Source organism: Pseudoliparis swirei, chromosome 24, assembly GCF_029220125.1.
Source record: "Pseudoliparis swirei isolate HS2019 ecotype Mariana Trench chromosome 24, NWPU_hadal_v1, whole genome shotgun sequence".
Lineage (NCBI taxonomy): Eukaryota > Metazoa > Chordata > Actinopteri > Perciformes > Liparidae > Pseudoliparis > Pseudoliparis swirei.
The window spans coordinates 21,790,776-21,815,376 of NC_079411.1; the positions used below are offsets into that span (position 1 = coordinate 21,790,776).

Below are 24,601 nucleotides of genomic sequence, written 5' to 3' on the forward strand. Positions count from 1 at the left end.
ACACACACACACACACACACCACCAGGGAGCAAAGGGAGGGAGGGAGGGAGGGAGGAGAGAGTGACGACGAGGGAGGAAAAGAGAGAAAGAGGGGAAGAAGAGGTTAAAAAAAGAGCACAAAGGATCGGATTCTCTCAGTTGTAGCTGTACACTGTGAATCACACCGTGCACGTGTGTGTGTAGAAGTGTGTGTGTGTGTGTGTTTTATGTGTGCTACAGAGTGAGAGGGATTCTGTTCCTGCCTCTGCTCTGCCCTCACCCTCATCAGCCCCGCAAATTACAGCTCAGGTGGGAGGAGAGAGGGAGGGAGAGAAAGGGAGGGAACGAGAGGCTGAGTGCTCGAGATTGAGAGAGAGAGAGAGAGAGAGAGTGTTCTAGAGCGTGGCAAAGAAAGAGGGGAGAGAGAGAGAGAGAGAGAGAGGACTGTCAAAGTGACCTGAGAGGCAGATTTGAGAGAATAACAACCATGTGATGTGGATCCTTTTTTTTCTTTAAATATGTAGAGGTTGTTTTTCACCACTGCTGCTACAATGACACACACACACACTTAAGAACCCCCCCACACACACGTGCACGTACACACACAAAAGTGCACACATGAAGTGTGGAATTTTGACAGAATGTGACTATGTGACTGTGTGTGTGTGTATATGTGTGCGTGTGTGTGTGTGTGTGTGTGTGTGTGTGTGTGTGTGTGTGCTGCAGCGGTCTGAGTGGCTTGTTACCATCCAGCGAAGGTCTTCTGCATGGCAGGGAGGGCAGGAAAAAGGGGGAGGAAAAGGGAGGAAGGAGCAATTGACGTGCGTCCTCTCTCTCTCTTTCTCTCTCTCTCTCCCATTCACTCTCTCGCTCTGTTCGTCCCTCTGTCTGCAGAGTGCCACACAGTGTTGCTCTCTCGCTTCACTCGTGTTCCCGTCTGCTGGGCCATTTATCTCTCCCGCCCTCCTCCCTTCCTCCTGCCTCCCTTCCTCTTTCCTTATTACCCTTTCTTCCGTTCTACCTTTCCCCTCCTCCCCCCGTCTCCATCCTGCTATAATCCGTCCTCCATCGCGATGTCATTTCAGACGCACGTGTTTGTGTGCGAGTGAGTGTCGCCTCACAGCCGTGAACATTAACACTGGAGTTAATTGTGTGTTCATCGTCTGCTGTCGTACACACACACACACACACACACACACACACACACACACACACACACACACACACACACACACACACACACAATGACCTAGTGAACACGAAATGTGTATTAATACACTTCTGGACATAGTGTCCAATAAATACTGTATGTCCACCTGTTTGAGGAGCATCTCTAAAAGCTTCAGTGCAGCTGTTTGAGGAATTGAGCGGCTCATTTTTTTTAAATGACAGCATCTTGAGCCACAGACAGAGGACGGAAAACACAAATCATAGAGAGACACGTATATCGTTTGTTTTGCTTTTCTCAAAGGTCTCTGATGACGATAAGAAAAGACGGACGGCATCATGACGACTTTATTACCTTTGTACAAGACCTACGAAACAAGAAGTCAAGCATCACACGCATTGTGAGGAAACACAGGTTGAATATCCTGTAATGTACTATCTATCGATACCCAAATGATATATTTATAATGCATTTAAAAGCAAATTGGCCTTCTTTGTATAATCCCTAAAATGCCTTTATCGGTTCATTATTCGTGCCACGTGAATGACGAAGAGGACGTGATCACAAGATAAAGCGGAGGAGTCCTGAGATGATTGGAGTAATAGTTTGACATCTTCAGGAAATACTAGAGATGCTATAGATTTGTTATTTGGGTTTTAGGGATGCCGGATTGCGTAACCTTTGCACACATTCCTTCCTTTCCAAAGGATGCTAAGCTAGGCTAACGAACGGCTGCTTGTCGCGTCATATTTAACGTACGGACGTGATGTGGAACATCGAACTTCTGACGGCACAAACGCAAACAGGTGTATTTCCCCAAATAATAAATGATCAGACTATTCTAATATTGAAAATGATGTTTATATTTCAGACTTTTCTTTATTCAGTGAAATGTTCTCGTGAAACATTGGATAATGTCCGCCCTTCAGCCTTCTGACGATGTTTCGCATCAAACAATCTGCGGCATCGTCTTATTTTACGGGTCAAAAAGTAATTGCCGAGGTAAACGCGGGTTTAATTAATAACAATAATTGTACCCGTCGATTCCGTGGGCGGGTCATGGCTCTGGTATTGTGCGTCAATGAAGTGACTGTGACACGCTAAATAAAAATGAAACAACACGTATGTGTGATCAATGACCCCTGTGTTGACCCTGTTGAGATGGCTGCTGTGCCTACTGCTCATTCAAACCAGTTTCAAAAGGTCACGACCCCAGTTGAGCCAATGGCTCATGCACTCAGACCTCCAGAGACTGTACACACACACACACACACACACACAGGTAAGACACAAAGCTGGACGTCGGATTTGAGACATTCTGTTCTGTTTCCCTTCCAAAATGACAGTTTCATTAAATCGTCTTCTCTCTTTACATGCAACGAGGAACACAAGTCTGCATAGATCGCCTCCTCCACATATTTCTATTTCCCTTCTTTAAGACACTTGCTCTTTGTCTCCCTCCCTCTCTCCTAACCCTCTGTCTCATTAGACAGTATTGAGGAGGAGTGAGGAGGAGCCAATCAGAGAGGGGAAGAAAGAGCAGAGAGAGGAGGGAGACAGAGAGGTTGCAGGAGGAAGAGGGCAGAGATGAAGAGAGAGAGAGAGAGGAAAGGGAGGGCGATGGATGGATGGATGGAGGGAGAGAGAAAGAGAGGAAGAGAGAATAAATAGCTCTGGCGCACTCGTCCCCCATTACCCCGGGAGGGCACTGTCGCCATGGCAATGTGGCAGAAAAAGTATAGCACCAGCATGATGAGCTTCTAGACACACACACACACACACACATTTACAAATGAAAACTGTGATTCACACATATATCTGCCCACATTAACAGTTTCATAGAGACAGTTTGACAAGTTCATACTTTCAAGCAGATGTGTGCAAAAGAAACACACTGTCTTACACCTCACCATAATTATTTATACACACACACACACACACACATACGTGCACACACACACACACACACCACCCACGTCAACAGTTTGCCAGTTAGCAGATATAGTCAAAAGCCCACATAACACAAATAAATAACTGAGACGTGGAGGCCACGGGATGAAAGACAGACAACAAACAAAAAAGTGAAGAAAAGCCACCGGAGAAGAAAATGACAAAAGGAGGACAGGAAAGCAATTTGTGGAGCGGATCAAGAATCACAGATTCCTGCTGTTGCTTATGTTCCCCACTAAAGTGTTTCCTCCTCTTCTTTCTTTCTGCTTAATTCATGTTGATTCACACTGATGGACAACTTCTCAGATCGGTGATTTATAACCTCGTTCCAGACATCGGCCAAAACAAAGAGGTTCATTTGAGTTGCGTTTTTTGTTAATGTGTACTATTTATCATGCTTGATATGTTTTATATAGGAGATATTGTTTGTATTGTTTGCTTCAACTATTTGTACATGTGTTTTGTTGATGTCTTAATATTTTTGTTCAACTTCATTAAACCTGAATTGACAGTTTGTTTGTGTTTTTTTTACGCTTTACTTCGGGGCGGTGAAACAACTTTGACATATTACTAACTTATAAAGTCGGTTGCTTAGTTATTACTCTTCCAGCAAGACCAGGAGCAACGTGGTTTACAGTCAAAGTTCACAATATTCACTCAACGTCGTCGTCCGATCGGGCAAAATTGACAAAGTCGTACCCGGCCTCCGATTGGCTCGTCGGCGCTGCCTCCGTTGGTGCGACCTCAACTCCGTCTCTGTGACCTGTGACCTCTGACCGTGATGTGCTTTGTCTCCCGGCAGCTTCACATCAGCATGTCCACAGCTCCGACCCTGAGCCGCTAACGTCGCAGCGTTCGTACGAAGCCGACAACCTACAGGCGCGTTTGAATAATGAACCTTCGCTAATGTACGATCCAGCCAATTAGGGACGAGTGGGGGAAAAACACTTCGGAAAAATGTCGCCACACAGAGTAAAACAAATCACCTGAAGTCACTCGACTGAAGTTAAAAAAGTGCTTTGGCGTCGCGCTCGTGCCTTTTTTGGGTTTGCGGCACAATTATCTTGAAAAGTTGTTTGTGTGGCAAATGTGGCGTTTAATTAGCTCGAGAAACCTCGCGCATCCCGCCTGAGGGCGGAGCAGGAAGGAGGCTGTTCGGCTCTCTGTAAACTCTTATGTAAGGTAGAATATGCTTCCCGTTTCTCTCGGCTACATTATTGATGCGGGCTTCGGTTTCCACGCGCAGTGCGTTGTGTGTGTGTGTGTTGTGTGTGCCACGTGAACGTGTGTGTGCACCCGGACGTCGACCTCTTGTCGAGTGACCTCTCACCTTTGTAGAAAAGGTGGTCTCGGAAATAATTTTTCTTCTCCTCCTTTCCTCCTCTCTTGTTCTTTTTTCACCTCCTTTCTCCACATGTATCAATGCAAGTCCCCTTCCTCCTCCTCCTCCTCCTCCTCTTCCTCTCTCAGGGCCTTCATTCCTCACTAACAGATGTTCTCGGGCACCATGTGGGAGGAAATTCCTCTTCTCTGCTCTGAAAGCTTAAAAAAATTAAGAGGACTATACATCCAGTCAGAAAAGAAGAAGAAAAAATCAAAGCGTGTGATGTCAACACAGCTCCGTCACGCCATGTGTGTGTGTGTGTGTGTGTGTCGCTTCACCCTTCACAGGAGGTGTCGAGTTAGAAACCAGAGTGTGCGTTTGTCTTTTTATAACGCAGCATTACATAATATCTGAAAGGTCGTATAGAGGTGCGTGCACACACACACACGCACGCACGCACAACATTGCATGATTGAGCAGCAAAGACACAGAGAAAAATGCTCACACACACACACACACACACACAGCAGCAGTTGTGAGGGAGGCCGAGAGGGCAACACATACACCTGACTCCTTAGACCTCGCGGGTTCTTTAAAAATTCAAGCGTGTCAAAAGAACACCGTGGGAGTCCTCCTCCAGGTCAAGAATGAGGAAGGGATGAGAGGCACAGGGGAGAAGGGGGAGAGAGAGAGAGAGAGAGAAAAGAACAAAGTTCGGCACTCTGAAGAGCGAAAAGGGAAATATTATGAAAGATGTCTCTTTATGAGTTTTACATTTCCAACTGAAAACAAAGTGTCCCTGTGGAAGGAGAGTAGGTTAAATATATGTGTGTGTGGGGCCATGGACCGACATGGTGGCTGGGCGCTGGATGCTGCAGTAGAGTGACCCACTTACACACAACTCCACCTCTCCTGAACACACACACACACACACAACCGCACACACACACACACACACTTACAAATGCCTCTGCACACACACCTCACCCGCTGGAGACTGGAGGATGCTTTGGCCCCATTTCAGACAGTATGTGTTTGGGAGATGAGGCTGTAGGTGATGTGTGCGCGCGTGCATGTGTGTGTGTGTGTGTGTGTGTGTGTGCGTGTGTGTTTGCATGCGGCAGAGGGGGGTAAGAGCGATGTAGCAACAGTACAGAAGAAGATGTGGGCTTAAGGGATAATCTAAAGGAAACAAAAAAGAAAAAAGGAAAACAGATAGAGGTCACCGAGGTACTGTTGGAGACGTGTCGTACACACCAGGCGGCCCATCAAACATCGACGCGCTGGGGAAGAAGCTTTGTTAAAGTGTGTATCTGAGGACATATTTCCCTCCCAACTAATCTACTACAGCCGATGACTCCGTGTACCGCCGTGACATTCGGCAGAAAGGTCAACGCCTCGCCGGTATGCGCGAGATAACGGGGCCAGACGCATCCACAGTCCTCCACGGACAAACCGCGAGTTGATACAAGATAACGCCGCGCAAATCAAGAGGCGGCGAACCCGAAGTCATTACGCAATCCATTTTCACACAGATATGAATATCTGATGGGCATCCGTTGCAGAGAGGTGGCTCACTCGCTGGGGAATTAACTCATTCACAACTTTAGAGGCCGAACGGAGAAGTGTGTTCAGGGAGATGTTTGATGTCACCATCTAGTGGATGAACCGAATCCCAACAGATGGATCGACATTGTTCCCCAGAGAGAAGATTACCACCTTCCAACAGGAAGCTTCAGTAAAGCTTCAGTTCCTCCGCATATATATTCGCGTATGTCATCAGTATGTAAATGTCAATAGGAGTTTAGTACTTTAAAAAATATATACACTACCGTTCAAAAGTTTGGGGTCACTTAGAAATGTCTTTATTTTTCAAAGAAAAGCACTGTTTTTTCAATAAAGATAACATTAATCAAAAATACACACTATACATTGTTAATGTGGTAAATGACTATTCTAGGTGGAAACGTCTGGTTTCTAATGAAATATCTCCATAGGTGTATAGAGGCCCATTTCCATCAACTATCACTCCAGTGTTCTAATGGTACATTGTGTTTGCTAATCGCCTTAGAAGACTAATATCTGATTAGAAAACCCTTGTGCAATTATGTTAGCACAGCTGAAAACAGTTATGCTGGTGATATAAGCTATACAACTGGCCTTCCTTTGAGCTTGAAGTTTGAAGAACAAAATTAATACTTCAAATATTAATCATTATTTCTAACCTTGTCAATGTCTTGACTATATTTTCTATTCAATTTTCAATTCATTTGATGAATAAAAGTGAGTTTTCATGGAAGACATGAAATTGTCTGGATGACCCCAAACTTTTGAACGGTAGTGTATATACTTGATATTTTATTTAGATATTTTTACAGAAATACAACCTTCAAAAGTAAGAATAAATAACATTATATTATAATTAATAAACCTAAAAATAAATACAAATGAAGTCAAAATTAACCAAGAAGGGCCATAAGGAAACACAAAGATAAAAATGTTAAAGCAGGAAAATAATTATAAATAAGGAAGCAAAAAAAAGCAAAACAACCATGCAACGTTTCACCAACGTTGTCAGTCAGTCATAAATTCTGTCCAACAAACAGATCTATAGTACAAAATATATTCAAAGAGTTCTATCCACAGGGTATCTTTAACTTAGTTTAGGAGTTTAGTACTTTTAAATACCTTACTCCACTTATATATTCCCCACGTTCAGAATGTTTGATACAGCTCCTTCAATAAAAAAAGAAGTCTGCGTGAATTGTGAACTAAAACATTGACTTCCTTTCTTCCGGTGGGTTTCCTGCTTGAGAAGAGGGGATGTAGAATCCAGCGTTTTGAAAGCTTCTCTCGTGGTGCTTCAACTCGGGAAATCTCACAATGGAGTTCTGCACTCGCCAAAAAACTGAGACGAAAATCTTTAAAAAAAATATTTCCTTCATGACTGACATTTAGCTCGCACGGTTAATGCAACACACCGGCTGCACTCCCATCTCTTCCCCTCCTCCCACTGGGCATTGCAGAACTACCACAACACAGTGACCCAACCAGAGCCTGGAGCTGTATGCAACCCAAAGGCCACATCAGGGGGCAGGAACACTCGCATCCACTTCACCAGTTTATTTCTCTGACTTAATAGAAGTGCACTAAATTGCTGGAGTACCACTTTAAAAAGAACAAGAAAAAGACATTCTGAGATGAGAAGATTCATACGACTCTCCTGTCTGTCCGATTCACATGAAGCTCGAGCAGCATAAAGACACAAACAGGTGCAGATAACTGCCGTGACATGTTCATTACCTTCGCATTGAAAATGCGGAAGGTAATGTTTTGATCGCTGTGTATTTATTTGTATGTGTGCGTGCGTGCGTGTTATTCGCATAACTCAAAAAGTATTAAACCGAATCGCATGAAATTGGGTGGGATCATTGGTTATTATCCGGGGACCATTTGATTCGATTTTGGGATCGATCAGGTCCAAGGTCAAGGTCATGAAAAGGTCAAAATCGTAATTGTACCATAGCGCGGTCAATTTTTATCCAATTGGCATGCAACTAATGCCAAAATGTTCATAATACAATGCCCAATCTTGTGATATGCGAAGGTATGTGCTCTACCGAGTGCCCGTTCTAGTTTTTTAAAATTTGATTTGCTGCTAGCACATTTTGGACAGCTCAGCCCCTGGGACTAGAAACATTATCCATTTGGGAATAGATTGTGTTCATATTTCATTCCACATGACCTGAAGCGTGAACTGTATACGGCTCCGCCTCACCTGGTTAAGGTGTTGCTGGTGTTGTGCTGTGAGGTGACAAACTTCATAATGGTTGGTTAAGTTGGACTGGTTTGACCGGAATAAATAAAAAAAATAAACAATGCAAATGATTAACTGTGTCGTGAAACAAGTTCAGCATCACTGCACATTTGGGAACGGTGTGGTGTAACGACGACTACAGAAGAAGAAGAAAGAAAAACACTTATTATAAATATTTAAATGCAGTCAACAATCCAAAGACCATCATTTGATTTAGAGCATGAGGGTTCTCAATCAATGCAAACCACAGGTAAGAAATACTGCTTTACAATGCTGTGTTCATTATTCTTATATGTGGAATACTTATACATTATGTCAGGTAGCACAGTTTGGAGCAGTGCAGAATGACGTGGAAACAAAAGTATATATATGTATTCAATCATTGTGATCTAGTGTGCAGCAAATTGTTTGACAGGCATGAACACATTTTAATTAATGCAAAGACTTTAAAGCTGGAAATCTGCGGGTAACATTTCTATTAAAACAGGGTGGTAACAGAGCTGTTAGTCTCTGACAGCGAACCAGTCAAGGTGGAGGGCGTGTACACACTTCAATCAGCAAAGTCAACACATACATATTGCCATGTCTAAACATGCAGATAATCTCTCTTTGTTTTGGTGATGAGAGCAAGCGACAGAAGCAGAAAAACTCTTTGCTTTGCTATACAACACACCGCTCCAAGGACAGATTCCAGTAATGCCACATAATATTATGTCTATTAAAGTACGCGTGTTTAATGCATTTCCACAATGTTCTCAGGGATAACAAGGAAAATAAATAAAACACGTCACAGTGTTCTTTCCCATTTCAAGATAACTCCTGGTTACACTTAGTGCCGTCTCTGCCATATTAGGAAGGAAAATGATTGAAAGTAATCTTTCATTGCAAAGCTTTACATGGTTTGCAGACATATTATTAAATAATTACAATTTTTTTTTTTTTCTTCAACACCACATCTGTATTTGGGTTGGTGCAGTACTGTCATCTGGACTCTAGGTGTCACTTTTGAGCACCAACATTTATTTGATTAAAATGTGAAAAAACCTGTATCAAAAGCCCTGCTAGTCCCTGCTGATTTATATAAAACTCCAAATTTAATATGGAAAGCAGCTTAGAGACACCAATTTAAATCGATTGTCACAGAGATCTGAACAACCGTTTCCTTTATCAGATTATATACTATATAAATGAAGAAGCAATCCACACAATAACCGCGTTGATCCACTGAGTCTTTACAACAAACTACACTCTAGCACCTTTTCATGCGAAATGAATGAAACCACGTGAAACATATGAGAAACGTGTAGCTGACATGGGATCTGCTATCTCCTCGTCTCCTCACTCTCCCTAATGAAACTGGTGGTGTCGATCTGATCCTGGGTCCGTGCTTTTCGCGCGCTCCGAGTCTGTGACCACGTGCCTCTCTCGCTCTCTCTCCGGCCTGCCAGCGGGCCATGTGGAGCAGCAAGATGGCGGCGCGGTGGAGTGGGAAAGACGGGGATTTAAATGCTGGCAACAGCGACTTTCTGACCAGCAACACTCCCAATGAGGTACCGGTTTGCTAATATTAGCTCACTGACATAGTAATAGCTGCACGCGAGCCGTCCTCCATGTTGTAATAAGGTGGGGGGGGGCTGTCGCCGGCGCGCGAGGCCACATGTGCGCATCGCGACACGTGGCTGAAACAGGCTCGTCGTGGTAGTACTACCGAGGTAGTGGACAGGGAGTCGGCTCAGCCGGGCGACTAATCTGCCATTTGACCCCCGTAGCTACGGGAACACGCGCACGACTCGTTAGTTCACCGAGTTACCGCGTCGTACGTGTTTGACACAAACTCCACCGTCAGTGATTCACACTTCAAAGCTGGCGGACGGACCGGTTCACTTCCGCTGTAGTACAAGATGTTCAGATAAGGCTGCACCCTCAAGCACCAGACCGGCTCACTGCACTGTCCCCTTTTCGTTGTTCCTGGACTCAGATTTGACCACCTTTTTGATATGTATTGTCGCCAGTTGTAATGTAGCATGTGTCCAGGCTGTCACAGATGGATGTTACAGAAAAGGCGTTTAAGCTCTGCCTTGTTGCCGTCGTGCAGGCCCTGGGAGCAGTTGTCTCAACTTCCCAGAGTGCATGCCGGTCACCCGCCTCTAGGGCCCCTTGTCCCCTCGAATGTGTCTCCTGCATACTAGCACACTTCTGTACTAGTTACACGTTGGTAGAGAAAGTATTGTTCTTTAACAGCCACAGAGACGCATGCGCAGATATTTCTGCTCTTTTCAGAATATATACCATTCACTGTCTCACATGTCTATGTAGATTATAATTACATTTAATAATAATGTAAAAAAAACACGAGGCTATTTGATGAATCATTTGGTAATCTTTGACTTTCAGTAGTTGCGATCATTTTCACAATGTTATGATATTTTATGAACCAAATGATTCATCAAATTGCCTCATGTGTTTTTTTTACATTATTATTAAATGTAATTCTAATCTACATAGACATGTCTCATCAATGCATTTATTTAGCTTACTTAATTAATGTAGAGCATTTAGCACGTTTTTTTCACTGCTGTATTTGAAGAATTGTCTGAATTGGCAGCTCTTCCTGTTTATGCTGCGAAGGTTTATTTTGGACTCGGTGCATCCTGTTGCTCAGCATCTTGATGTAGGCAGTGTATTGTAAGATTGCAGGAGGGAGGAATAGACCAGATCAGTGTGCATTCAAAGTTCACAACACACTGGGTGTGATATTATAATTGTGTGTTTTCTCTCTGCAGTTGGTCCTCAGTAAAATGGGAGGCGTGGAGATGGACACCCAGTCCTGTATCGATCACTCCATCCTGGCCATCTTTGAAGACTCCAGTGTCTCCTCAGAGGTCAGAGTTAAAGCCATCACTAGTTTAAAAGATGCCCTATGTCCTTAGTTTTGATTGTCCTCGAGTGCACAAAGTCGACACTAGAATATACATTTAGCATGTAAAGGAATAAACCTGGATCCTTTCGCTCCTTTTCAGTATAAGAGCGGGGCGGAGGAAGAGAGTGAGACTCTGCTGTCGGCTCTGACCGAGATGCTGGACAGTGTGGAGGATGACGACGAGACTCTGTCTCCCTTCAACACCCTGCCAGACACCAAGCTCCTCGCCCACCCAGAGCGCAGGGACACCTCAGTGGTGGGTCCAAGCACAGAATCAAGACGTATAAACCAGAAATAACTTATTTGGAAACAATCTTTAAAATTAAACTCTGTCAATTTTCTTTTTTTCTTTTTTCTTCATTTAACCAGGAAATGCCTCATTAAGATTAAAAATCTCCTTAACAAGAGTGTCCTGGTTAAGACAGCAGCAGTAGCACATTACACAAAGTGTTAGCCAATACAACATGAAACTGACAGACAATATAAAACATTTTTAATGATATTTGTAGCTTATGCTGTTCAAATTCACATCAACTGAGCCCCTAGAGATGATTACAGGGATTTGCCTGTTTAATCAGGACTAGGAGGGTAGATGAAGTTGAGCAACACGCCTTGATGAACAGCGCTGAACACAATAGTAATGTATCTGAAAAATATAGTTAAAAATATATGATGTCCCACTAAACATTTCCTCTGTTTTTCTTTGTCTTCTCTTTAGGAACTATTACTTGCTGATCGACTTAGACCAAGATCCAAATCACCAAGTGTAACATTCACAATGAAGATTAATGGAGAAAAAGAAGATGAGAGCAAACTGGGGAGAACCAGTCCTCAACAGCTGTTCAAGCAACAGAGTCAAACATTGTTTCACTCCACGAATAAGAAAGCGGATGCCGAAGTTTTCACCTCGACTTATCTCGTCAACCTGGTGAAGCTCATGCACCCGTACTGCCTGAAGCTGCACGTGGAGGAGGAGGAGGAGGGGGATGAACTGAGAGAGAATCACACGGTATTCTCTCAGGAAGAGGTGTGGAAGTATGAGAGACCCAGTGAAGACAGCGATGAAGAGATAAACGTTGTGTCTGATGATGAGGTAACGGTGGACGACCCAAAGGAGGAAGAAGAGGAGGCTGAAAAGAGCTATAACATCCTCTTGAAGAGTGTGCTGCTGAATGGGAACATATCCAGAACTCCACCACCCACAGAGAAGAAACAGGTGAGCTTTGGCTCCGTTCAAGTGGCTTCATTTGAATCAACAGAGAAAGGATCGATGGAGAGTAATTTAACAACCGGGCCGACAAGTGAGACTGCATCAGTGCCACTGAACAGCTCCGATGCACTTGACACTCCAGCTGGCTCAGCACTCGAACCCCAAGCTCTGCCCTCAGAAATGAGCAGCGACAAGACGTCAGCTCTGCCTCTTAGAGGTGAGACGAAGGTCAAATCACTCAGCCTCCAGCAGTACAGACAGCTGCGGCAAAAGAGGCTGCCTCTGGTGGAGAAAGAGAGGAACTACACCACCATGTGGCCCTGTGTTTCTGAGGCGCCCACGGAGCTGACCCCCATCCTCTGTTTACAAGGTCAAAGACCAAACAGCTGTGCACCAAACGAAGCACACCGACTTCCCGATGGGAGAAGAAGTGGTGCTGATCCGCTCCATTTATCTCAAACTCCAGGTCACAAGACCCACTGCGTCTCTGCTCCGCCCACGCCTCACCCCCCACAGCCCAAACCATCCACTCGTCCACAGCGCAGCGGATTGAAGCACTCGAGAACCGAATCCAAAATGGTTTCCTCTGCCAATCTGCAGCCAAAGGTCACCGCTAACCCAAATGTTACCACGCATGAAAGCAAAAAAAGTCCAGTAAAGAAACCAACACTGTTGAGTAGCGATCCCCCAAATCCTGTCCTCCTCCCTCGACCAGTTAGCCAAACAACATCACCGGCCGCTGACCCCTCTTCATCCTTATCCAAGTCCAAAGTGGAGTTCCTCAACAGAGACTCCAACCGTGACGACACGAGACACTTTCCAGAAATGCTAAATGAATCCTCAGGCACATCTCTTCAGAGACAGCCAGCCTCCTCGGGTCCAACGCCTGAGGTGTTGTTAGTAAACCAGCGCTGCACCACCCTCCAGGAATTTAAACAAAGGCTGGCTGAGATCGCTTCGGGTGTCTCCGCCGGTCCTCCAGCACGGTGCCAAACCGCAACACGAATCAAATCTGCCTCAGAGTGCAAGGAACTGCAGCCTCGGGGATGCAGTTCGACCTCGACTCGGGAAGAAGCCCAGCTGCAACCAAAGTCCGCTCCGTCGCCAGGTCCAGACACAGTGAGGCGAATAAAGTGTCCTTCCATCGCTGGTCCTGTGGACTCTCCCGAACCGGTCGAGGGGAGATGGTCAGAGGGTCACCTCAGTGGGTCCACGTCTGAGGAACCAACGGCCACTCTGCAGTTGGTCTGTAGAGAGCCGAGTGCAACAGCTGACTCAGGTAAACTGTGGCGACACGGTGGTTTATGTGACTAAAAAAAGGGAATAAACGGCATCTACAAAGGTTTAATGTCTGTTTGTTCTTCCGCTCCAGGGATTGAAGCACCGGATCTGACCAGCCTGCTGGAACAGTTTGAGGAAACACAAGGTGAGTCATCGGATAACGGATAACACTGTATTGTCTGATGCTGATGTCTCCGAGCCTCTGGTCACCTCCTTTTGTTCTTTCCTCCTCCAGCTAAAGAGGAGAACGAGCCCGAGTCCAAACTCGCTCCTTCACAGTCAAACCTACGAACGGCGTCTGCGTTAACGCAGAGAGCCTCCGTGGAAACACTTGAACCGTTGAGCACTTCAGAATCACCCGGGAGTCCAGCAACCGTCGGGAGGTCGCCGCCCCTCGGCACGGACATCGTCCTCAGCGCTCAACAAGATCCGCCAGCAAGACGCAGAACTCCTCCGTCCAAGGCCATCCAGATAATCGACCCCCGTCCTCTCCCGTCCAAGAAGGCGCACGGCGGCCCCCCGGCTGCTCACATCCCTCCTCGCGTGTATTCATCCGTGTCCTCCGATCACGATTACTGCGCGTCCGCGGACCGCTCGGTAACCGGCGCCGCGCAGCGCAGCAGAGCCTCTAAACCCAAGGATGTGTCTCAGACCTCCGATGAGGACCAGGTGGCGACCCACGACTCGAGCGCCGCCGCTGAGTGCAAAAACCCGACCTCGGCCTGCGAGCTCGGCGACGCCGTCGGAGCAGTTCTGTCCTCCGCAGCGACGCAGCGTCTCGCCGAGCGACCCGGGACCCGATCGGAGACGAGCCCGGCCGCAGCCGTCGTTCCCACAGCGCCGCGCCGCGTCCGCGCCGCCGAAGACGAGACGGTGTCGTGCACGCTCCCCACACCTCCACCCAGCCCCCCCGCCAGAGGTAGGGAGAAAAGGAGATATCGGAGGAGATCTCCTCGTTCGGACTCCAGCTCCTCTTCCTTGTCGTCGTCGTCCTCCTCCAGCTCTGCATCTCCCTCTCCAAAAAGACAAAAGTAATCATCTCGTGTTTACCTTCAGCGTCTCGTCTTCGTCCTCTTTGTGCTTCGCTGCTAAGTCTCGATGTGTCCGTCCTCACAGGCGCCGCCACAAGCGCCGCCACAAGCGCTCAGAGAGCAGTTCGTGTTCGTCGTCGTCGCCCTCTCGCTCCATTTCCGGCTCCCCGAGTCGCCGCTACAGGTGGTCCTACTCGAGGTCGAGCAGGTCTTGGTCCCAGTCTAGGTCCACATCCAGATCCAGATCACCGTCCACGCGGGTTTGCCGTAGACAGTGGGCCGACGTTTACAGGTCAGTTCTTGTTGTTTCCCACTCAGAAATCTAAGATGAAATTAAAATATACAAAATTGTTCCTTTTTAAATTCAAACAAAAGTCATTTTTTCATGCACGTCTTTCTGGCTTTACTGAGTTTGTGCGTCTCCTCATTTTCACGTCTACGGCAGCAGAGAGTCCAGGAAGCTCAGGAGGGAGCACGAGATCAGGATTCAGAAACTGAAAGCCATCGTGAGTACGATATTACTGACGTGTTTTTTGTGTTGCATTGGTTGAGTCATGAGTAATGAGTAGAGAGTAATCATGAATTCCTCTCACACAGGACGAGCGCAGGGTGGTGTATGTCGGCCGCATCCGCAGGTCCATGACGCACGACGAACTGAGGGAGCGCTTCTCTCAGTTCGGAGTTGTGGAGTGTGTGTCGCTTCACTTTAGAGAGAGAGGGTAAGAGTTCAGTGTTTTTTGTACTCGTCATCTGTATTTGTTAGTTTTTCTTTTTTAAACCCTGCCCCTTTGGTTCCCTTAGTGACCACTACGGCTTTGTCACATTCTACAACACGGACGACGCTTTCGCGGCCATCGATAACGGCGGGAAACTAAGGAAGCCGGATGAGCTGCCGTTTGACATCTGCTTCGGCGGAAGAAGACAGTTCTGCAACTCGCACTACGCCGACCTCGGTGAGACTCGACACCACAAAGCCGAGCAGCGAGGCCAACGTGTTCCACTGCTCGAGTTCAACTACATTGTCTCTTGTTGTTGCAAGCCGCACCATTGAACACATGCTATGATATTGTGTAGAGTTGGAAATTCATTTATTCAAATTGACGCACTTTAAAAAAAAATTCCCAGAAAAGCTCCACACAAAAAATAATGTGTATTTTGAATGTGAAAGTCATGGAACATAACAGTGAATAACAGTAAATGTGCATTTCTCCCTCAGACGCCAACAGAGATGCAGAACCGGCTCCGGCCAAGCCCAGGTCTGAGGACCTGGACTTTGATTCGTTGCTGAAACAGGCCCAGAGAGGATTAAAGAGGTAGCATCAGAACCTCACTTAACGCAACGCAGGTGAAAACGGGTTTCCTTCATGAACCTCAGAGCGTCACGCTCGTACTAATGTAGCAAATGTTTGTATGTCTTTTTTTAAATATATATATTTTGACTAATATTCATGCTGTTTCTGATGTGTACAGCTGATATGTACAAATATGATGTATAGTTATCTACAAATATGATGGATACAGTTATCTACAAATATGATGTGTACAATTGATATGTACAAATATGTAGTGTTTATTTGACAATATTTTATCCGTGGAACCCACGAAAATGTTTTGTTTCATTCCACAACACGTATAAAGTTCTGAATATTTGTATATATATATATAATAATAAACGCTCTTAAATGTTTTTTCTGATTGACTGACTGGTTTATTTGTTTATTCCAGTGAACCAACAGAGTGCGCTCAATATAAATGTTATTTGTTATATAATTGTATAGTCAGACAGTGCAGCTACCTCTGGTTTTGCTGTCTTGAAATCTCACAACAAACCGTCAACTTGTTCCGCAGGCTCTAATCTTCACTCCAGTCTCATAAACCTGCTCGTATTGTTAATTGTCTCTCTTTACACCTCAACTCAAAGTATTAGTAGCTTGTTTTTGTCTGCTGTCTTCATGTCTACAGTTCACTTTAGCACTTCACAATAAGTACGTTTGTAAGCTTGTAGACTTCCACGTCAAATATCAAAGCAGGGACGTCACATGTGGATTGAATTTGGGCATAGTCAATGTTTCATTGAGTTTTTCTGCATCTGATCACTTTGGGTAAGTTATGCTTTCACTTAAACTACACATTTCAAATGGCAGGCATAATACATTTTCAAAATGTTTAACTAATAACATACATTATACAGTTACACCTCTAGAGCCCCATTATGTCTCCACTGGCTGTCTGGCACACCTCAATGAAACCGCATTGTTAGTGTTATCAGGTACACCTGCATCCTTCCTGAGACGACACATCAAAATATCTCCATAGTTACGTACCCTGACCTCAATATACTGACATTAGCCTACTTGTGTTCTCTGTGTTTAGTTGGATGTTGTCATTGTCCTTCCTTCCTTCCTTCCTTCCTTGGCTCCAGCTTCAGATGTTCAAAATATATTTTTTAGGAGCCACTCCATCCTTTAATTGTGATTTTTACAAATTACAAATAGGTCCAGCAGTGATGTTTGGGGGGGGGGGTGTAAGGTTCATGAAATGACAATGACTGAAGTCCCACTCAAAAAACAATTTGTCTTTATTATGTTTTAACACTGCTGGAGGGGAAAGGTTTTTCTGCTCATCTTAAATCTCAGTTACAATAAGTTTATGTACAAGCATGACTAGTTTGGAGCCGATAGTATTTGTATACATACTTTTGTGTGTTGGGCATCTCTATAACCTGCCACTCGGCCTGATGAGTAGTTTTAACAATATACGTGGCTGCTTTTAGTATCAACATTAACAGATTATCTTAAACAGCCGGATCGGAACATTTACTGGAGAGCTTCGTTCTTTAAGGCGACACTGTCTCTTTAAGACGTTCACGCACGCACGCGTGCACAGCTGTGGACGCTCAGCCCACACGCGCACGCACTCTGAGGTGAACCATATCAACAACACGCAACACGAGCTGCGCGTTAACCGCTCGCTCACACAGTATTTATTACAACTTCCGACTTTCGACCATGTTAGCGGGGTGTGCGCATGCGCGAGAGGAACGGCGCAATAAAAGTCCCTCAGATTAAAGCCTCCCGTATAAAAGCTGTGACTGACAACAGCGCCGGTGCTGGAGCGTCAGTCTGAGCATAAAGCGAAGTGGACGCAGAGGCTGAAGAGGAGACGTCGAGACATGTCGAAGCCCGCCAGTGCCGAGGGCCAAGCGAGGGCCCCCCGCGGGGCCAAGCGCTTCATCAGTGGGGTGGTGGAAGGTGAGCACACCGAGGCCCAGGAGCTCCATCGAGAAGTACACCTGGGAGAACTTTAGACACACGCAGTCGGTACTAATTACAACCCATAACGTGGTCTTTGCTTGGTGCAGGTTTTTATGGGCGACCATGGACTATGGAGCAGAGAACTGAGCTGTTTAAAAGGTGTGTCGAATAAGTGCAGGAACACACCTGCGAGTGGGGGGGTTGGGGGTTGAATACGATTGTCAAACAGTCACGTGACAACAGAGCTTGTTTAAAAAAAAAAGGCATTTCATTTCGTACTGGTGTTATTATTACGTCATTAGACCTTCATCAGCACCTCCTGTCACCACTGGACCAACACTATTTAACTTCTCTCCTGATGCCTAGTTTCCCTTTCACGGCCCTTTTTATAAACACCAGATGGCTGATGTCATGATATAGCTGATGTATAATATGTGAGGAGATTGTTGATTTGCTGTTGTTTGGGTTTCTCAGAGAGCAGAAGTGGGGTTTGAACACGTACCTGTACGCCCCCAAGGATGACTACAAACACAGGATGTACTGGAGGGATCTGTACTCTGCAGAGGAGTCCGGTGAGTTTCAGCCCTTCGCATGTCGTTGTTATTCATTGATAATATCACGATATTCGGCAATATCATCATCTTTTGGAAAAGTGAGGGTGGCCTGAGACTACCAAATAACCAAAAACACACAGGACCGAACAGCAGCCTCTGAGGATAATTAATCTAAATTAATTGATGTGGAATACATCGTTAAAAAATAAATTTAAAGAGGTCAAAACAAAACCAATATTGTCCTTTTTTAACCTATAGTGGTTTCGTATCAGTGTCACAGCAAAGTCCCATTCTAAGTTATCATTATCTCCCAAGATTGATAGTTTAATTGCTCAGTTTGGAGCCTCTCCGTTCGCATCTTATTCCTTACGGATGAATAAAGTGATATCTTATCTCATCTTATCTTATCTCATCTTATCTTATAACGTTGCGTTCTGAAGGGCATTGGTGATTTGAAGTTTGACCCATCTTGTCAAAACAGACGGTGGACTTTGGCCCATCAAAGATTGTCTATTTGATTTTTCTCATCTCATCTCTTATCCCAGTTCAACTCATCGCCCTGATATCGGCGGCTAAACAGCACGACGTCGACTTCATCTACGCGATCTCTCCGGGCCTGGACATTACTTTCTCCAACCCCAAAGAGGTTGCCGCCCTGAAGAGGAAACTGGACCAGGTTAGCACTCGTTATGCCGAGAGATGATGGGTGGAGACAGGAGAGAGAATTTAATCTCAGCTTTACGGCTCCCTGAGTGAGTGCTTTGGGCACCATATAACTTCATATAAAACACGCAGCAGTCAAAATAGACGCGTTTTAATATACTGCAAGTAGGTCAACGGGCAAGCTATGGCACCAACACAGCTGCGGGAGGTCGGTTCGATTCCCGGCGGAGTGACTTCATTATCCGAAAAGGAAAATGTCCATTATCGGGAGTTGGATCTCCGAAGCCCAAGATGTCCTCCGTGTCCATCCAGGTGAAGCAGTTCGGCTGCAGCTCCTTCTCGCTGCTGTTTGACGACATTGAGGCCGACATGTGTCCGGCCGATAAGCGGGCCTTCAGCTCCTTCGCCCACGCCCAGGTGGCCATCACGAATGCAGTGTACCAGCACTTGGGCGACCCTGAGACCTTCCTCTTCTGTCCTACAGGTGAGGCAGTGGCAGTTGCATGAAAATAAAAACACAAAAAAGCAGTTTTGTTTGTGTAACATCTTTACCTTCGCATTGAAAATGCGGAAGGTTTTGTTTTGATCGCCGTGCATTTATTTATTTATTTGTATGCGTGTTACTCGCATAACTCAAAAAGTATTAAACCGAATCGCATGAAATTTGGTGGGATGATTGGTTATTATCCGGGGACCATTTGATTAGATTTTGGGATCGATTGGGTCAAAGGTCAAGGTCAAGGTCATGAAAAGGTCAACATCTTCTTTTTACAATAGCACGGTCAATTTTTATGCAATTGGCATGCAACTAATGCCAACATGTTCATAATTCAATGCCCAATCTTGTGATATGCGAAGGTATGCGCTCTACCGAGTGCCCGTTCTAGTTTAAATATGATTGTGCCCTTTTTGAGATTTAAGCATGCACACACTGTGATAGCTTTTATTCATTTATATATTTACATATGAAGCCCTTCTTTATTTTCCATCCTTCGCACTTACTCTGTCCCCGTCCCTCCAGATTATTGTGCTGCCTTCTGTACTCCCAGTGTGTCCCAGTCGTCATACCTGCACACGGTGGGTGAGAAGCTGCTGCCGGGGATCGACGTACTGTGGACCGGTGAGAGCGCCACCGACCCAGAACCTCACCGGACCTGCACGGAAGGAGCCAAAAGTACAGATGTATAACACATTTCTCTCTCTCTCTCTCATATAGGTCCCAAAGTGGTATCTCACAAAATCTCCGTGGAGTCCATAGACGAGGTGTCCTCCGTCCTGAAGAGGGCGCCAGTCATCTGGGACAATATCCACGCAAACGACTATGACCCCCAGAGGATTTACCTGGGGCCCTTTAAGGTCAGTTCACGGCGTGAGCTGTGTGTGTAAGCTCCGGCGTGTACCGGTTAACGCCTTCTCTCCTCCCTCGTCAGGATCGCCCCACGGAGCTCATCGGCAAACTGGGAGGAGTGCTCACCAATCCGAACTGCGAGTTCCACCTGAACTTTGTGGCCGTCCACACGTTGGCGACGTGGTGCAAAGCGACCGCCGACGGAGCGCAGAGGGACGTGGAAAAAAAAGGCATTTGCTTCTTATTAGTTCGAATAAGTGTGCTGCCTTTTATCTCATCCATTAGCTTTAGCGCATACACAGAATATCGCCGCACAAATGTGACTTTTTTTCCAAACTTTTACAATATAACAATGAGGACAAGGATTGCGACGCTCTAGTCCTCCTGACATTTTTTCCAAAAAAACACACGGTAGATGAGATCTCGCCATAATAGATAGATAGATAGATATATACTTTATTAATCCCCAAGGGGAAATTTGTCGTGACAGAAGCAGCAACACACAAGAATAAAAACAAAACACAAAATATAAGAAACAGGGATGAAAGATATAGAAGTATACAAGTAAAATAAAAGTAAAATACAAAACAAAATATATATGTAAAAAGAAACGCCATCTAGCTGATGAAGGCGTCGAGTGTGAACCTGAGCAGAGACCAGTGGCTGCTCGGCATCTTTAGAAAATGGTGGACGGAGCTCAAGCGACCTTTAGGCGCTCGCTTGCTAATTGCATTCAAACTTCTTGTGACATAAAACACGGACATCAGAGAATAGTAACACATTCATATGGGTAATAATGACCGGAGCAGAAGTTTAGATATATGTGTGCATCGTCTCACTGTCTCTGACCTCCATCCCCAGGCGATGAGGAGCAGGACCCGTGCTACAGCCCCCAGGAGGCCCTGACCCTGGCCCTCACTGACTGGCTGCAGGAGTTCCAGAGCAGCGATCAACCCGGCGGTAGAGAGTCCCGAACCCGCAACGTCCAAAAACCCACAAACTGTTTCATGTTATCCCCAAAAAAAGTGCGTCATCGCCCTCCTCTTCCTCTTCCTCGCCCTTCCAGGCCGCTGTCGTCCTCCGGCCGGTCTCAAGAAGGAGTCGTCGGGCGAGGAGCCCATGCAGACGGACGTGGGGGAGGGCTCCTATGTTCCCGGAGCCGGGGAGAACCCGCTCTACACCGCAGAGCCCCTGACCCTGGCTGACCTGAAGCTGCTGTCCGACATCTTCCACCTGCCGTACGAATACGGCCCGACGGCCAGGACCATGCTGCGGGAGCTGGACTGGCTCAAGAGACACGGCTGGGCCGTCGCCGCGGAGACGGACGTGGTAGTTTAAAAAAAAAAAATGTTTTCAAAAGCAGATAACGGTGTTACATTTTTCTCTTTCATTCAACACTTCTATTTCTTTTTTTCCCCCCAGACTGCCGAGTGGCGCTCCAGAGCGCAGCGGTTCGACGGTCTGTGTGAAGCGGTGGTGCAGATGTTCAACCGTCTGTCAAACGCCCCGAACCGCCGCATCCTGTACGACCTCTACGACTACATCTGTGACATCAAGAGCGGGGTCGGCCTGGCCCGGGCCTACGTCAAAACACTCGGTCAGGGGAGCAAACTGAATCTTTCAAAGTTGATCAAACGAAACTAAAGGACTGTGTGTGTGTGTGTGTGTGCTGCTGTAGGCATGCTAAAGGGGGGAAAAAGACCCTGACCCTGGGGCTTCCAATTAATTTATCAATGAGTGTGTGTGTGTGTGTGTGTGAAACTTTGATTCCAAGTGTTTAAAAAGAGCAATGAAAAAAGTGTCTCGGCTTAGTTTTTAATGCATTGTGATGTTTATTCTTTTCATTTATTTTACATTAATTATCTGATTTATTTGATAATAATAATTTAGAATAGGACTATATAAGCATTTTTGGTTCTACCTATAACTTTTCAGTCTTTCTGTTTTGTATATTATATAGAATAATATTGTATTGCAATGATTGACTGAATAAAATACACAACAACGACAACATCTGGAACCATATTTACGGAAAATGTGATTCCATTTGCGTTGTCCTCAGGAGGGCAGGGGGGCGCCCAGCCGATGACCGACGATCCTGAACCCTGGGGCTTCAGAGGAGGCCTCTCCGGAGAGTTCCAGGTGACCGACACGGGACCGATGTCTCAGGACAGCGACTCATTTGATCATATTTTAGTCTAGAATCGGTCGTTTCAGAGGATGGCCGTCTGGTGAATCTCTTCTCTTAAGCGTTGTTTTCAACATCGGTAACTTTCCCAGCGTATCGAGTCCACTTGAACACGCCGTCTGTTTGGGCTTGCAGAGAATGCTGCCTTGCCACGGGAACCGGGACCTGTTCCGACATCCTCCCACGACGGCGGTTTACAGCATACGGCCGCACCGCGCCGAGGACACGGTGAGGATGCTCGTCAGACGCCGCGATACTTCCAAAAAAATAAACGTATCCAGCATTGACGTTCAAGTTTTTTTTCTAGCTGGAGGTGCAAAGGATTTCAAGGGAGCTGCAGAGCGCAGGAGAGGGCAAGGCGCTCTTGATGATGCAGCCGCCACTCATCGGCGACGGGTAAGAAGGAGTCGAGTTTCTCTCCAGACGTCTCGGTGCTTTTTTATTCTTCGGTCGTCACGATCCCTCCTCCCCTCTGCAGCCTGTCGTCGGGGGAGATCTCCCCCTCCCCTCAGTGCGCTCTCGTCCTGGAGGACGAGATGGGGGTGTGCGGCTACGCCCTGGCTCTCATCGACGCCAAGCCGGCCGCAACCAAGATTCAGGTCATCAAATGCAACTTTTCCGAATTCAAGATGAAGATGAAAATGCATTTTTTTCTTTTATATATATATATATATATATATAAATGTATATATAATATATATATAACTTTGTTTTGTTGTCATACCTCTAGAGGGCAGTGAGTGAATCCGTGTTGAAGGACTTCCCCTCTCTGGTTACGGTACAAGTGTTGCCCCGGGTTACTGATCCCGCTCCAGCCAAGCGCATGATTGGTCAGCTGTTGTCCTCCGTCAGGAGCAGCGGTAGGTCGAGGCCTCGCACAATGCCGCCGATGTTTCTGAGAAAGTGCCTCGGTGAAGTTGGGTCAGACTCTGGTTCAGCAGGCTGCGTGTTCTCCACAAGGAGGCGCCGTTCAGTCGTAGTCACAGCCGATCTACACCTGCCAACCCGCCTATCTGTAAGGAGGGAGATTGATAACTAGAGCCAGCTGAAAGTTGAAGCTCAGTTAATTTTCTTTTTTTTCAAATAAAATCCGGGTAGTAAGACACTTGCCCCCCCTTCATCCAATGTCACTAAAGGACTTACAAAAGCATCGTCGCAGCATTCATTACAAAATGTGTCGTACAGGTTTAAATCTAGAGGCAAATCTGCAATAATATTAGCGCTTAGCATCCCTTATGACGTTTTTCAATATTGAGCAATTCCATTTTTAAATCAATCAATCCCATCAGTCATTGTTCTAAGACTTTAGAGAGTAAACTTGATCGTTTCTCTAACTTTTCAGGTTCCAGGGGAGTTTTCTGCGAGTTGAGGCAGAGCGATCGGCGGATGCTCGACTTCTTCAGTAAGCTGAGCTCCTTCAAACCCGTACCGACAGCCGGGCTGCCCCGCGACGTCGTTGCCGTGGGAACCAGCTTGTGAACCAGATGAGTCGCAAGGATCTTCCTCAGGTTGCCAAGTCACCGTGCGGCGCCTCGAACTGCAATTAGTCATTTTTGATCGGTATAATTTAGACCGTTTGCTCACGTTCTCATGCAAAGTAACACGAGTCAATATAGAGGACTCACTTTGTAGACGTGAACATTTTGAAATGCGACGTCATTCTTTTAGATTAATGTGTTGTTTTAACCCAGCACAGTACAAATAATGTAATGAGAAGATTTATACATAAGAGAACATTTTTTATATCATTTGCATTTGAGAGGATACAAAATAAACTTGGTTCCTGTTTAAATAAAATAGCTGGTGTTTCACTTATTCTCTGGCTTGAGGCGAACAATCTTCAGTTTACTAACATAAATAAAAACTCTGAGGTGGACCTGCTCAGACGAAACGTCTCGCGTGTCGCTTACGGT

The 24,601-nt window shown here is 45.9% G+C and overlaps 2 protein-coding genes across 6 annotated transcripts; both read left to right on the plus strand.

The window, feature by feature from the left end:
* The first annotated feature begins 9,709 nt into the window (after window positions 1-9,709).
* On the plus strand, window positions 9,710-16,368 carry LOC130190022 (peroxisome proliferator-activated receptor gamma coactivator-related protein 1-like). 2 transcript variants are annotated; one of them, XM_056409129.1, is made up of 11 exons: window positions 9,710-9,789; window positions 11,023-11,121; window positions 11,260-11,415; window positions 11,878-13,648; window positions 13,742-13,795; window positions 13,886-14,681; window positions 14,767-14,973; window positions 15,127-15,187; window positions 15,279-15,400; window positions 15,483-15,634; window positions 15,898-16,368. In XM_056409129.1, the coding sequence occupies exons 2-11, from the start codon at window positions 11,038-11,040 to the stop codon at window positions 15,996-15,998; spliced, it is 3,504 nt and encodes a 1,167-aa protein (XP_056265104.1). In that variant the 5' UTR covers window positions 9,710-9,789; window positions 11,023-11,037; the 3' UTR covers window positions 15,999-16,368. The 2 variants fall into 2 exon arrangements, with proteins under 2 accessions (XP_056265104.1, XP_056265105.1); XM_056409130.1 differs by having other exon boundaries at window positions 15,130-15,187.
* Window positions 16,369-17,618: 1,250 nt separating this feature from the next.
* ogal (O-GlcNAcase like) lies at window positions 17,619-24,504 on the plus strand. 4 transcript variants are annotated; one of them, XM_056410250.1, is made up of 17 exons: window positions 17,620-17,932; window positions 18,043-18,094; window positions 18,410-18,507; window positions 19,035-19,165; window positions 19,465-19,636; window positions 20,174-20,272; window positions 20,369-20,508; window positions 20,583-20,730; window positions 21,362-21,460; window positions 21,567-21,829; window positions 21,923-22,097; window positions 22,563-22,642; window positions 22,824-22,916; window positions 22,996-23,084; window positions 23,167-23,287; window positions 23,419-23,548; window positions 24,031-24,504. In XM_056410250.1, exons 1-17 carry the CDS (start codon window positions 17,854-17,856, stop codon window positions 24,165-24,167), a joined length of 2,106 nt encoding a protein of 701 aa, XP_056266225.1. In that variant the 5' UTR covers window positions 17,620-17,853; the 3' UTR covers window positions 24,168-24,504. The 4 variants fall into 4 exon arrangements, with proteins under 4 accessions (XP_056266228.1, XP_056266227.1, XP_056266226.1 ...); XM_056410253.1 differs by lacking the exon at window positions 23,419-23,548 and having other exon boundaries at window positions 17,619-17,932; window positions 24,031-24,152; XM_056410252.1 differs by lacking the exon at window positions 23,419-23,548 and having other exon boundaries at window positions 17,619-17,932; window positions 22,824-23,084.
* Window positions 24,505-24,601: the final 97 nt, after the last annotated feature.

What these genes read in the sequence shown, in the direction of transcription:
- ogal (XM_056410250.1), top strand. Translation starts at nt 17,854, where the DNA reads ATGTCGAAGCCCGCCAGTGCCGAGGGCCAAGCGAGGGCCCCCCGCGGG. An exon ending in TTTACCTGGGGCCCTTTAAG is followed by an intron (nt 20,509 to 20,582) that starts GTCAGTTCACGG and finishes CTCCCTCGTCAG; the next exon opens with GATCGCCCCACGGAGCTCAT. An exon ending in CGCACCGCGCCGAGGACACG is followed by an intron (nt 22,917 to 22,995) that starts GTGAGGATGCTC and finishes TTTTTTTTCTAG; the next exon opens with CTGGAGGTGCAAAGGATTTC.
- LOC130190022 (XM_056409129.1), top strand. Translation starts at nt 11,038, where the DNA reads ATGGGAGGCGTGGAGATGGACACCCAGTCCTGTATCGATCACTCCATC. An exon ending in ACTCCAGTGTCTCCTCAGAG is followed by an intron (nt 11,122 to 11,259) that starts GTCAGAGTTAAA and finishes GCTCCTTTTCAG; the next exon opens with TATAAGAGCGGGGCGGAGGA. An exon ending in GAGTGCAACAGCTGACTCAG is followed by an intron (nt 13,649 to 13,741) that starts GTAAACTGTGGC and finishes CTTCCGCTCCAG; the next exon opens with GGATTGAAGCACCGGATCTG.